This window comes from Stigmatopora nigra, chromosome 2 (assembly GCF_051989575.1).
Source record: "Stigmatopora nigra isolate UIUO_SnigA chromosome 2, RoL_Snig_1.1, whole genome shotgun sequence".
In the NCBI taxonomy this organism is placed as follows: domain Eukaryota; kingdom Metazoa; phylum Chordata; class Actinopteri; order Syngnathiformes; family Syngnathidae; genus Stigmatopora; species Stigmatopora nigra.
Window position 1 is genome coordinate 7,856,477 of NC_135509.1, and position 12,760 is coordinate 7,869,236.

Below are 12,760 nucleotides of genomic sequence, written 5' to 3' on the forward strand. Positions count from 1 at the left end.
CGGTTCGCGTGAACGGGCGCGCAGCTGCCCAAGGTGATTTCCGGGTACAAGCGCCAGGTCGAGTCGGGCGTTTAACACCGTTTTACTTGGAGTTTGATAGAGATTGACTCCGGTTTCCTTCCATTTTCTCAGCTCGCCTTAATTGCGCGTTGTTCCGGCACGGTGGCGTAAAGTTAATGGGCAATAATTATATGTCAGAGAGCTTTTCTCCCCAGAGTAGAATCTAGAACAAATGGAAGCTCTGATGTGCAACATTCTACTTCATTACATCTGCCCCAACATCTGGTAGCACATCCTGACAGATAGACAAGGTTTGTCAACTGGAAGCAAAAAAAAAAATGGAGTGGATTTTGCCTATTTCTTTTTATATAGTAACCTAAGACAAGATATTTATTTACTGGAAAGGACAAATGCTTTAGGCAGAAATGCTTGCCATTTCCTCAAAGCTTGAACTCATAGTGAACTGCACTCATTTTTTTTTTTACACTTTCACATCACGGTGGACTTTATTATTGTCATGATTATTATATTCAACCTCAGTGCTACAGATAAATACATACTGTGGATCTTCAAGAAACATTGGAATGTACATCAACTTTTGCTGTTAATCCCACATTGCACAAAAAGAAAAAAAAATACCCTTATAATCGTTCTCTAATGGAACCGCAAAAAAAGGTCAACTTGTCTAGTACTCAAGTGTATGAACACCCCAAAGTGTTATATTATAATCCAACATAAGAAAGTGCGTAATAGCCCCTTTTAACTGAACGTCTCCGTCGTGCTTACCACAGCAATAATCGGAATTGTCCGCGTCGTTGGTTTCCACGACGACGACATCAAGTGACGCAGAGTGAAGTCGTATCGAGGGGCTCCCTCGCCCCCCGGTGGTCCTCCGCCACGCTCGGAGGCGAATGGGACGGCCGCTGCGACGTGTGTGAGCGGCGGAGACGGCGGTCGGGGTACAGGCTGTTGTCGAAGGGCTTTCTGTGGACGCAGATGACGTGGGTCTTCAGGTTGCCTTTCTGCGAGGCGCTGTAGGGGCAGTACTTGCATGGGAAGGGCTTCCGAGCTGAGAAGATGGAGAAGAATGGTGGTCACAATCAAAGTCGCTGAGAGATGACATGAACGGAATCTTTTTCCAAAGCCTTTAAGATGGATGGAAGGTTGGATGGAGATGTGGATAGATGGATGGACAGAAGACAGTTGGCAAAAAGGAGCAATGGATTGATAGATGGATGGATGGTTGGATGAATGGATCAATAAAGGGATTGGTTGATGGACAGAGAGAGGGTTGGATGGTTGGTCAGTCAGATGGATGGATAGATGGATTGATTGAAAGGATGATTCCATGGATTAATTTTTGGATGGATGGGTTAAGGGACAATTGAATGAATGGATCAATGAAGTGATTGGTTAATGGAGAGACAGATGGTTGGTTGGTCAGTCAGAGGGATGATTGATGGATTGATTGACAGATGGATAGATTGATTGAAAGGATGATTCCATGGGTTAATTTACTGATTTTTGGATGGATGGATTGAGGGACAATTGGATGAATGGATCAATAAAGTTATTGGTTGATGGAGAGACAGATGGTTGGTTGGTCAGAGGGATGATTGAGGGATTGATTGACAGATGGATGGATTGATTGAATGGATGATTCCATGGATTAATTTATTGATTTTTGAATAGATGGATTGAGGGACAGTTGGATGAATTGATTGATTGGCGGATGATTGGTGGATGTCTACAATTCATTGATTGATTGACAGTTAGGGGAATAGATGGATGGATTGACGGACAGATGAATTGTCGGTTGATCTGTCAGTTAGATGTATGGATGGGCAGTTGATGAATTATGGGAGTTTTGATTGATGGATGTGTTGGGTTGGTTGGTTGAAGGAAGGATTGATGGACAGTTAGATGTTGGATCGATCAATTGATTGAAGGATGGACAGACGGTCGATTGGTTGGTGGACTGGATTAATGGACAGATGGGTGAATTGGACAATTGGTTGGTTGACAGACAAATGGAAGATTGAAAAATAGACAAACGGATGGAAAGGGAGTCAATGATATAACGTCTGTCATCCATTTGGTCCACATTGATTTCCCTGTCTAAGACTATCCTGCCATTTTCCAAACCCATGTACAACTTACCCAACAATTTGTTTTCTTAGTCGTCAAAAGACAACTTGTTAGTCAACCCTTCACTTGTCGAGGCAGTGCTTTGGTCTGATGTTGAACATTAGATAAGAAAACCCCTTCTAATCCATTGTCATCCATTTCCTGCTCGCTAAGAATGCTTGCATACATACACACAAATAAACACGCACACACTCACGCACGAGTGTTAAGTTGAGGAATGACAGACGTCTGCAGCTGAGGAAAGGAATGCCGAAACTTCCTGCTACGAATCAGCTCCACTCGCCAACTTAAAAAATATAAAATCGACTACCATAGACACCCATAAACGTCCATTTGTACTAGAAAACGCCCTGCCATCCTCCCAGTTCAAATGAATTGGACATCTTCTCATTCCAAGAGTTGTAACCTCATTTTAACACCCACACAATCAGACGTCTATCACCCCGGGATGTAAATGACGTCCTTTTTCCCCGTCTGTCTCCCACTTGAAGGTGTTTTTCAGTGATTCAGTTTTACAGTAAACCGTGACACTGACGTCATTTGACATCACTTCCCAAAAAGCTGTCGTTTTCCCCCTCTCCCTTCACATTCCCCCCTCCCCCCTTTTTCCTTTCCATCACGCTCATCACCGGACAGCTGCGGGACGCCGAATACCGGGCCGCATGTCTCCATAAAATTCTTCCGGGGGAGGAAATGGTAGAAAACTCACAGAAGGTGCGTACCATAAAAAGCCAATGCTCCATCTGCTTGTGTATAATAACCTGATGGCCAATAAAAGGACACACACACACATACAAACTCGTCAAATTTGGACACATGTGAATGCCGTCAGAGCAGGGGGCGGAGCTTAAAGGGGATGCGGCTGCAACAGAGCCCTGGTTGCTAAGGGTAAAGGGGGCGTGGTAAGAAGAGAAAAGAATATAAAATAAAAGGTAAGATTATGTTCAGAGATATAATCTAGAACTGCTTTAATCATCATTTTTATGTTCAGAGCTATAATCTAGTGCAGGGGTAGGGAACCTATGGCTCGGGAGCCACATGTGGCTCTTTTGATGAGTGCATCTGGCTCTTTCCTAACCCGTGAGCTAAAATATGGAAACTGCTGGTGACACAACTGAGATATTACATGTAGAACTGCTTTAATTGTCATTTTTTTTGCAGTAGACTCTTCTGGTATGCATCCTCTCATTGACAGCATAAGAATCTTTTAAAAAATATTCATTTTTTTCCACTTTAAAAGTGGTGAAATTACCAAAAAAATGGAAAAACACTCATTTACATGTATGTATTTTGACTTTTAAATTCATAGTATGGCTCACAAGGAATAACATAACAAAATATGAATTGTTTATGGCTCTTTTCATCAAAAAGGTTCCCGACCCCTGATCTAGTGTTTTAGTGTAAAAATATCAGCTCGCTCAAGGGGGCCGTTGACCCTCTCCGCACCCACGTTTGTTCCGCCATTGCATCAGAGTCAAAGAAAATAGGAAGGTCTTTCACCTACATGGGGTCTTTGATTCTTACTGGCCCCCACCCGTCCCCCGGAAAAGGAGAGGGGAGGTCTGGGAGAGGGCAACCTCCAAATAAGTTCCATTAATCACACAGCAGAATCTAATGTAACTAATATTTTACAATTAGAGGAGACAGCGGAGGGCTCGCGGCCATCCATCTCGTCGGTATGCCGTCCCCTATTCGTGGCCGGCTTCTGGTCAGCGACGCAGGTTGCGCGATTCGATACTTTTACATGCGTAGATTGCAGCGGAAATGAGAAAAGAGCGACATTGAGGTGCTGACAGGAAGAGCGATGAGAGGGACACAAAACAAGCGTTGCTGACTTTGGAGGAGGCAGCAGTTGGGATTGGGAAGGGGGGGAGGAATGTTACTCGGTTGGTGCCTGTGACCGAGGTAGACGTCTAATTTAGTTGAACTTGGGATTTTGTAGGGGAATATATGGCAGCTCTAGTTACCAGAATTGCATTTAAAACAGCTATTTAAACAAAATGGAATAAAAAAACGAACTGACTTTAAAGCAAACAATGAAAAAACGACTAAAATTCTGCAAAAAGTGAAAAAAGAAACCCAAAACCTTAAAAAAAACTAAAAAATCTAAATACTAATTTAATTTTTAAACATAACTTATAAAAATGGTATGCAATTATATATATTGTATATATAAAAGACTACATGTAATGAATGCTATGAATTTTACTGTGAAAATTTGTTGAAAATATACATAATATACTATTTTACAGTACAAAAAAACTTAAGATCAAGAACATAAATATTTAAATTCATGATTTCAATGCATAAAAAACTAATACAAACAAACAAAATGAAAATATAATGACTTAAATCAACAATTAAAATAAAAAAGACCATTTAACAGTCTTCTACTCTTGCTAACTTTCAAACAAATAAACTCTTAAAAAAATCTCATATCCTGAAGCGACACAAGAGTTCAATAAAATCTCCCAAATGATACTAATAAACACCTGCCAAAACATCTTTAAAATGTATCAATGAACCAAAAAAAGACCCTATTTAATGGCCCATCTTTGACCCCCATGCTCCTCCCACGCTTGAACAACAGTCAAAAAAAAACACTGAAAAGCTCCTGCTGACCCACTCGAGCAGCGTGCACACGCACGAGCACGAGCGTGAGCCTGTGAGATAATGACCATGATGACAGTGGCGGGGCCGACGAGGGCCAGAGGAGCCGAATGGTGACGGATGACACCGCACTGAGCTCCGATGGCACCCAGACATTGAGTGATGAGCGCCCATCCTTCCCACGCAGCACTCCACCCTTCATTATCCGACCCGAGCCAGCGAGCACAAAGGAGGGCCGGCTACGTTGCCCCCTCGCTGCCCTCTCGCGACATCTGCTCGCGGAGACGCCGTCGCTCCATCCAGCCGTCCATCCATCTCCATCTCCATCTTCCATCTCCGACCATCAACAGAGGTCAGACAATAAGACCGTGACTCATCCCTATCGTACCGGGAGCCTTTTTTCTTCCTCACAGTTCTTAATCATTTCTCCATGGATCTTCTCATATTGTCATATTTTTCAGTACATTTGTCAACGGCTTCAAAGTTATCCAAGGGCGTCTTTGCAATAGAGCCGCCTCGGGAAATTGACTCAATTTAGCATAGCGACTGCTGCCATCTAGCGAACAACGTGATGCATTACAAGGGGGCTGACTTGAGAGGAAGAGGGAGGGTAATAGTGGAGCTAATGAGTATGCAGACGGGTTCAACCCGAGGTCACCATCTGGCCAATTACCAACGTTGGCACATCGGATTCGACCCGAACTGTCAGCGCCAACGCATCACTCCTTGTCCACGGTGCCCGGCAATATGTCAGCTCGCCACCCGACAGGCCAATCCGGCGTGAGAAGGACGGGGGCCGCCGGGAGATGACGGGCCCACCTGCTGGACGCCGTGGACGGGAAGGGCCACCTGCTTTTGGAGGACACCAAGCGTACTCTCAATGTCGCTCATCTGTCTACACGTCCCGTTTGATGGGCACAACTGAGTGTGGATGAAGAATGTTGCCGACCATACTTGACGACCATACTTGCTTAAGTCATTCATGTGAGATTATTTAGTGAGGAAGGATTAGTCAAACTTTTTTACTCAAAGATCTTCTTATCAAAGAGCCATTTTTCCACGATCTACCAATTTTTTCAGTGGTCCTTGACAAAGCTCAGTAAGTTATGTATGCCGATGATAAATAAACCTGAGGCCAGCAGGGGCCGAAATAGTGTAGGCATGTAGTAATTGTGCGTGGACTCACGAGGGCGCTGTTTCCCAACTAAAATCGCATATAAAAATTGTACTAAAAAGCCAATCCTTGGCTCAAATCTTACTGTGCCAGTACCTTAGCGATCAATTAGTAGCTTGCGATAGACATATTGAGCACCCCTAATATAAAGACAAGCCCTTTTAAAACTTCATTCATTATCTGCATTGAAAAGTACTGTAATACTTCGTATAATACAATGGATACCCAGTATTCAGTTCACCATGGCAAAGTTAAGCACAGGTTGGCATGAATCTTACTTCAAAACTAAAACGCCGTCGGTTCTAACGACAACAGCGAAACGACTTTGAGGAAGACGCACCTTTTTGCCACATTATAATAGCCATCTGCGAAGAATGAGACAAAATGACAAGTTACTGTTCCAATCCAAAAGAAAGAACAGATGTGAATCCTTAATGGAGCTGACAGGCTCTTTCCTGTCTTTCACGTGAACATATTGGCTTTTGGCATGAAAAGGGGGCGGGGTGTATCACCTAATACATGCATATCAAAGACCCCAGCTGTTGGATCTTCTCTCCTGAGAGGCTCCGTTATTAAATCTGCACTCTGCAAGCGGCTCCAACCGGCACAAGAGAGCATTAAGCCTTTCTATCATGGGGGGGTCTCAATTGGTTTGGGCCTCTTAGCGACCTATCGCAGAAGGAGATGATATCACTCCTTAAAGCGTGGAGCTCATCAGTGAAGCACACCTGAGTCTTACTTCCGTTTTGGCATCAATAACAAGAAAACTTACACGTACTTTTCACATTGCAACTTGCCAAAGTTTCTTTTTTTTATAACTTTCACACAGGCTGACAACCTCACACGTTTGTCACTCACGTCGAGGAAATTTGAAGTGATAGTTATACAAATCCCCTCCCACGCTCAAAGACCACAAAGCAAATGGAGTAAAATGTACTTGTTCCAGCAGAGGGCGGTGTCGAACTGAAAATTCGAATGAGAGCAAACATGCGACTATACAATAAAACAAACATTCTTAGACGATTAAGATTGTTTTAAACGTCTGTGAACAAATGAGGCGAATGTTGTTGTCAAAATTTAAACATTTTTCAGCATATCACCTTACTCTGAAAACCACACACATGCTTGTCCGAGAGCAGAACTTCAATGTCAGGACTTGGGAGTTGAAATCGAAACAACATACCTGTTAAATCCCCCGATTTGATCGTGAGAAATCCCGATTACTTGCAGTTTTCATGGCATCCGATTATCCATTACAACTCCCGATTCTTTAAAAAAAAGATACTGGTACTAAATCTGCCAATCTGTTTCCAATCGTGTTGAGTGTGGTCCGTTCAAACACCAAACTAAAGTCACGTGATAATCGCGTTCTTCCACATGTTGATTTGAATTATTGCGAGATTTCCTGAGAGAAGCAAAAAGGCAAGATGGCTGACGATAACATTACCCCAAGAAAAAAAAAGATCATCTTGGTTGACAAAAACTGACCGAGGACAAACTTTAGATTTTTGTTGGATCTGCTGTGTGCAAATGTCAATCAGCCACAGAAGTAAAAAAAATATTTTTCCCAACATGACAAAACATACATTTACTGAAAAGACAATATCTGCGTTTCCAAAATTATTTGTATTATTATTCAAACAAAGATCGTTCCGACTTTAGCATTTGAATTGAAGGGGTTTTTGGAAAACGTGGCCTTTGTTTAAATTTGGTTATCTTTCATATTAATTTAAAGTGGTTTAACCTATCACCTATTTAGTAAAAAAAAGATTTTTGCAAGAAAATAGTTATGTTTTGTTGAACTCTATGAGGTTTGGGTCTGATACACTATGAAATTTACCTTTCAGTCCTCACTGGGTTCTCCCCAGGATTGTGTGGGTTTTTTCCGGGTACTCCGATTTCCTCCCACATCCTCAAAACATGTATTCTACGCTAAATGTAGACTAAAAGATCCCTATGTGTGTCTATCTCCTTGAGCTCTGCGATTGGCTGGCAGTGTCCCACGCCTGGTGCCCATAACTAGCTGGGATAGAGTCCAGCACCCCCTGCAACTCTCGTGAGGATAATCGGTTCAAAAAATGAAGGAATGACAGTAATGAAAGGAAGTAATATCTGATGACGCACATGCTTACCTGACGCCAGATGGATGTCGCCATCAACGACACATCGTTGGCCGTCGCTTCGGTTCTTCTGCGCGCTGAGAAGCGAAAGCAGGCCGGCTTGCTGGTAGGACTCCATCCCATCCGGTAGCGGGGTCTCGGATAAAGACGTACCGCTTTCTGTCGGGGCCCGGCGACTCGTCTCGTCTTTGGCCATGTTCCACGCGACGCCTTCGACGTCTCCGTCTTCACCGTCGAGGCTTTTCCCGTCCGCGTCGCCTTCGCCGTTCATGGCGTTTGAGCCCAAATTCTGTCGCTCTTTCAGTCCCAGCAGGTCGCATTTGTACACATTTTTTGCCCCGAGCTCACCCGAATAACTAGCGTTAAGCCCGTTGCTAAAGACGCCGGACATTTGGACCAGAAGAGCTGGAGACAACGTGGAATGGGCGGAAACAGACAAATCTAAAGGCTCGTACTGGGACTTGCCAGCACGTGCGGGAGAAGGACTTTGACCAGATACGTTCTTGTCGGGCATCGTGGCTTCTCTATCGAAGGCTCCGTCGCTCCCGGGCCGGGATTTCAACCTGGAACCGGGGCTGGAGTGTCCGCTGGGTGGAGACGATGGGTCGCCGCCGTTCTGCCAGGGCGGGAAGTGGAAGCGATCCAGTTGGAAACCGATGACCGGGTAGTCGTAGACGTTGTCGCCTGGCGTACACAAAAAAGGGGGGAAAAATCAAATTCTGGGGAAGCGTTTTGTCGCCATGAAGGCGCCCGACTATTCTCGTCGTGAAAAATGTTGCAATCCCGCATGCACCGGCTTGCTTTGAATGATTTAAGCGCTGGCCCGCAGTAAATCATGCTTGTAATCAGCTTTCAGCTCCAGTGATCCATCATTTTACAGTACGGACGCCACCGCCGCGTGCAATAAATACAGCCAAAGATGTTAACGCTAAACAAGATTCCTACGGAAATAATAAAAGAGGGAAATTGTAAAAGAGGGAGGGAGAAAATGGAGGGGAAAGCTCTTGCTTCAGTGCCATTTCCGGCGATAGACGTCCAATTGTTTTTTGATGGCTGACACTCCCCGGTCTAAATGGATTGGACATCTATTAACGTCAACGGCAGAGAAATATGATCACTCATTAGGTTAAAAATAGAAATTGATTTGATGTTATGGTAATAAATAAATTCAAGTTTTGTTTTATATTATACTTATATTTGACAGGGTCTCAAACTTGAGGTTCAGGGGCCAATTACGCTACAATTTGACATCCTTTTATACTAGTATTAGTATTTTGCGATGAACAATTAAAAATAAAAATAAAAAATGTATTTTTTGGGTACCCATAGTACCAAAAAAAGGATAGAACCTGCAAACCCCCCATTGGAAGGAATTGAACCCTTGATCTCAAACCTGCGAGCCAGACATGCCAACCACTCAACCACCGTGCCTCACCACAAATTCCTTCTGTAAATTCCACTTCTCTTCATTTATTCTCTCCCATTGACATTGATGGACGACCAATCTTTTTAATTTTTTTTCCTGCAACGTTCATTTGCGCCTCCCACTGGAAACTGATTGGACGCCCATCGCCGCCAAGGGTTGGCAACAACTCACACACAGCACATACTCCATTCCCAAAATACGTGTTAATCCACATCCGAGACTGTGATTGTTTTTTTTTATTTCCCCCCTTTTGATCCACCTCAACTTTTAATTACGGCAAATTCCTACCGTCTTCTTTCTCGTGTTTACCTCCGGCGTAATCCCGGTAATGATCCCCGAAACAGCCTCCGGGGTTAAACACACTCGTCTGCGAGCGTTTGGAAAAAAGAGACGCTCGTCCTCGTACTGTCTTTAAACAGCACAGCTGTTTGGCTGCCATTCCAATTACAGTAAAAGTCATCCAACGCCATTAAGCCACAAATATTGGCAGTTTATTGCCCAACACTCTCTTGGCATTTGAAGGTCAGGCCATACATTATACTGTGTCTTTTAGGGATGCGTCTGGGATAGGCAGATAAAGCCACCACCATTAATTTAATTCCATGCATATTGATGCCTTATTGTTCTTCTTTAATGGACTAATATCGGAGTTACAAGAGTGATTCATCCCCGCCAAAGAAATATCAATTTCATACACCTCGAGATGTGACCCTGAGGTAATTCTGCACATCTAATGATCTCAAGTCGGCGCTCCACTTTGTTTCCAACTTTAATAGAAACCCACAATTGCGCAGTCAACGGTAGTAAAAGGAGCGCTTTTCTCTTTTTTTTCTTCATGTTTGGAATGCAGAAATCCATTAAATATCAACGTCCTTGAACAAAAGTCCTTCTTCTTTGTGCATTATTCTACACACTCGATATCAGGTACGTTTGCAATGTGTCTGAAAAGACTATTCTGGCCAGAATCAGTCTATGCAAATTTTTATGCCAGAGTTACTCCGTGGGATCGCAAGATGTAATCTCACCGTATCTTCTGCACTATAAGACACATCTACAATGAATGGTCTATCTTAATCCACTAAATAGAGCTGTAGTAATAGTAGTAGTAGTATTGGTGTTGGTAGAAGTAGTAGGAGAGTAGTGGTGGCAGCGGTGGTGGTGTTAGTAGTAGTAGTGGTACTAGTAGTATTAGTAGTGGGAGTAGTAGTGGTACTAGTAGTAGGAGTAGTAGTGGCACTAGTAGTAGGAGTAGTAGTGGTACTAGTAGTATTAGTAGTGGGAGTAGTAGTGGTACTAGTAGTAGGAGTAGTAGTGGTACTAGTAGTATTAGTAGTGGGAGTAGTAGTGGTACTAGTAGTATTAGTAGTAGTAGTAGTAGTGGATGTAGTAGTAGTAGTAGTGGATGTTGTAGTAGTAGTGGATGTAGTAGTAGTAGTAGTGGATGTAGTAGTAGTAGTAGTAGTGGATGTAGTAGTAGTAGTAGTAGTGGATGTAGTAGTAGTAGTAGTGGATGTAGTAGTAGTAGTAGTAGTAGTAGTAGTAGTGGATGTAGTAGTAGTAGTAGTAGTAGTAGTAGTAGTGGATGTAGTAGTAGTAGTAGTAGTAGTAGTAGTAGTGGATGTAGTAGTAGTAGTAGTAGTAGTAGTAGTAGTAGTGGATGTAGTAGTAGTAGTAGTAGTGGATGTAGTAGTAGTAGTAGTAGTGGATGTAGTAGTAGTAGTGGATGTAGTAGTAGTAGTAGTAGTAGTGGATGTAGTAGTAGTAGTAGTAGTGGATGTAGTAGTAGTAGTAGTAGTAGTGGATGTAGTAGTAGTAGTAGTAGTGGATGTAGTAGTAGTAGTAGTAGTAGTGGATGTAGTAGTAGTAGTGGATGTAGTAGTAGTGGATGTAGTAGTAGTAGTAGTAGTAGTAGTGTTATGGATCCAGTAGTTGGAGCTGTGATAAAGGGAATTTCATCCAATGACGAACCAATATTGATCCAAATATAAAGCAGGTTTTTGAGAAAATTGCAATCTTTTAGTTGTGCTTTGTAGTGCAGAAAATACAGTGGTTGGCGGGCAATTTGATTTGTAAAAGTGTCTTATGGGTTAATTTTGATATGACAAAAGTGCCCTAACAGTAAAGTGGCATTAAGAGTGGCACGCCCTTTTATCTTCAGTAAGGGAGGGACAAAAAGTCCCTAATGGAACGCTTTGAGATCCGTCAATTATTCTGCGGTTTAAATGACAAAATGTGAGCTCATCTTTTAGCCTCCTGAAGCCATTTGCCTGGTGAAGCTGCGCCGTAAAACAACCTTAGAAGAGAAGAATCTTGCTCTTTGTGCTCTCCTCTGGACCGCTTCCATCTTTGAAATTGCCCAGTTGCTGCTAACTTAATCAGCGTAAGATTTACTTACAGTGTCGGAGCTCACAATATGTGAGGGGAGTCATTTCACAGCTTAGATTTATCAAGCAAAACTCCAATTACAGCGTCATTACAAGCTGCCGCCTCTCTTGCCTCTCATAAACTAATGCATATGCGGGATCTGACCTTACAGACAAAACTGTAAATAAATGTAGGACTAAAAAAAAAAAAAGAAAGAAAATCCTGGTGAGAAAGCATTATGATTAGAGAATTTAAAAAAATGCAATGTGGACAGTCTGATTTTATTCTAATTCAGTTTTTGAATGAAGATTTTCACTTTAAACTTTACTTGCAGGATTCTCATCAGAATCTTGACTTTTAACCATTTTATCCCATTAAAATTTATAAGAGAAGTAACTGAGAATAAAGTGAGAATTATCATGCATTTCATTTAAAATGAGAATTCCAAAATCTGTCTTTAAATTGCGAATTCACTTGTCACAATTCTGACAAAATTCCCCCAAACAAACCCCATTTTATTCTAGTTTTTGAATGAAGATTTTACCTTTAAACTTTCTTATCAAAATTCTCACCAGAGTATCGACATTCACCCTTTTCCTCCCATTTGAACTTATATGACAAATATCTAAGAATAAAATGAGAATTATCATGTACTTCATTTAAAGTGTTAATCCCAAAATCTGCCTTTCAATTGACAATTCACTTGTCACAATTCTGACACAATTCCCCAAAACAAAACCCCATAGAGAACCCCGTTATTCCCCTCCCTGGCCCAAACCCAACTCATCCCAACCAGCCATTCATTTCTCTCCGAAATTGCCTTTAAGATTTATCCACGTACGTGCCCATGGACGCAATCACCGCCCGTCGTAGTACCCGCTTACGCAGCCGTTTGGCGTTTATATCGTCGACATCAAA

General features: G+C 42.5%; 1 protein-coding gene across 6 annotated transcripts in view; it reads right to left on the reverse strand.

The window, feature by feature from the left end:
* The window catches only part of LOC144213128 (zinc finger protein 536-like), a 44,987-nt gene that overhangs the window by 12,636 nt on the left and 19,591 nt on the right, over nt 1–12,760 (reverse strand). For 2 of the 6 annotated variants that reach the window (XM_077741422.1, XM_077741429.1), the window contains exons 3-4: nt 8,065–8,736; nt 345–1,069 (exon numbers count right to left, since the gene is read on the reverse strand). In XM_077741422.1, coding sequence (XP_077597548.1) covers nt 837–1,069; nt 8,065–8,736 — 905 coding nt within the window. In that variant the 3' untranslated portion in view covers nt 345–836. Of the gene's footprint in view, nt 1–344; nt 1,070–7,115; nt 7,338–8,056; nt 8,737–12,760 lie in introns of those variants that run through there. The other 4 variants (XR_013329896.1, XR_013329895.1, XR_013329890.1 and 1 more) reach the window with 4 other exon arrangements.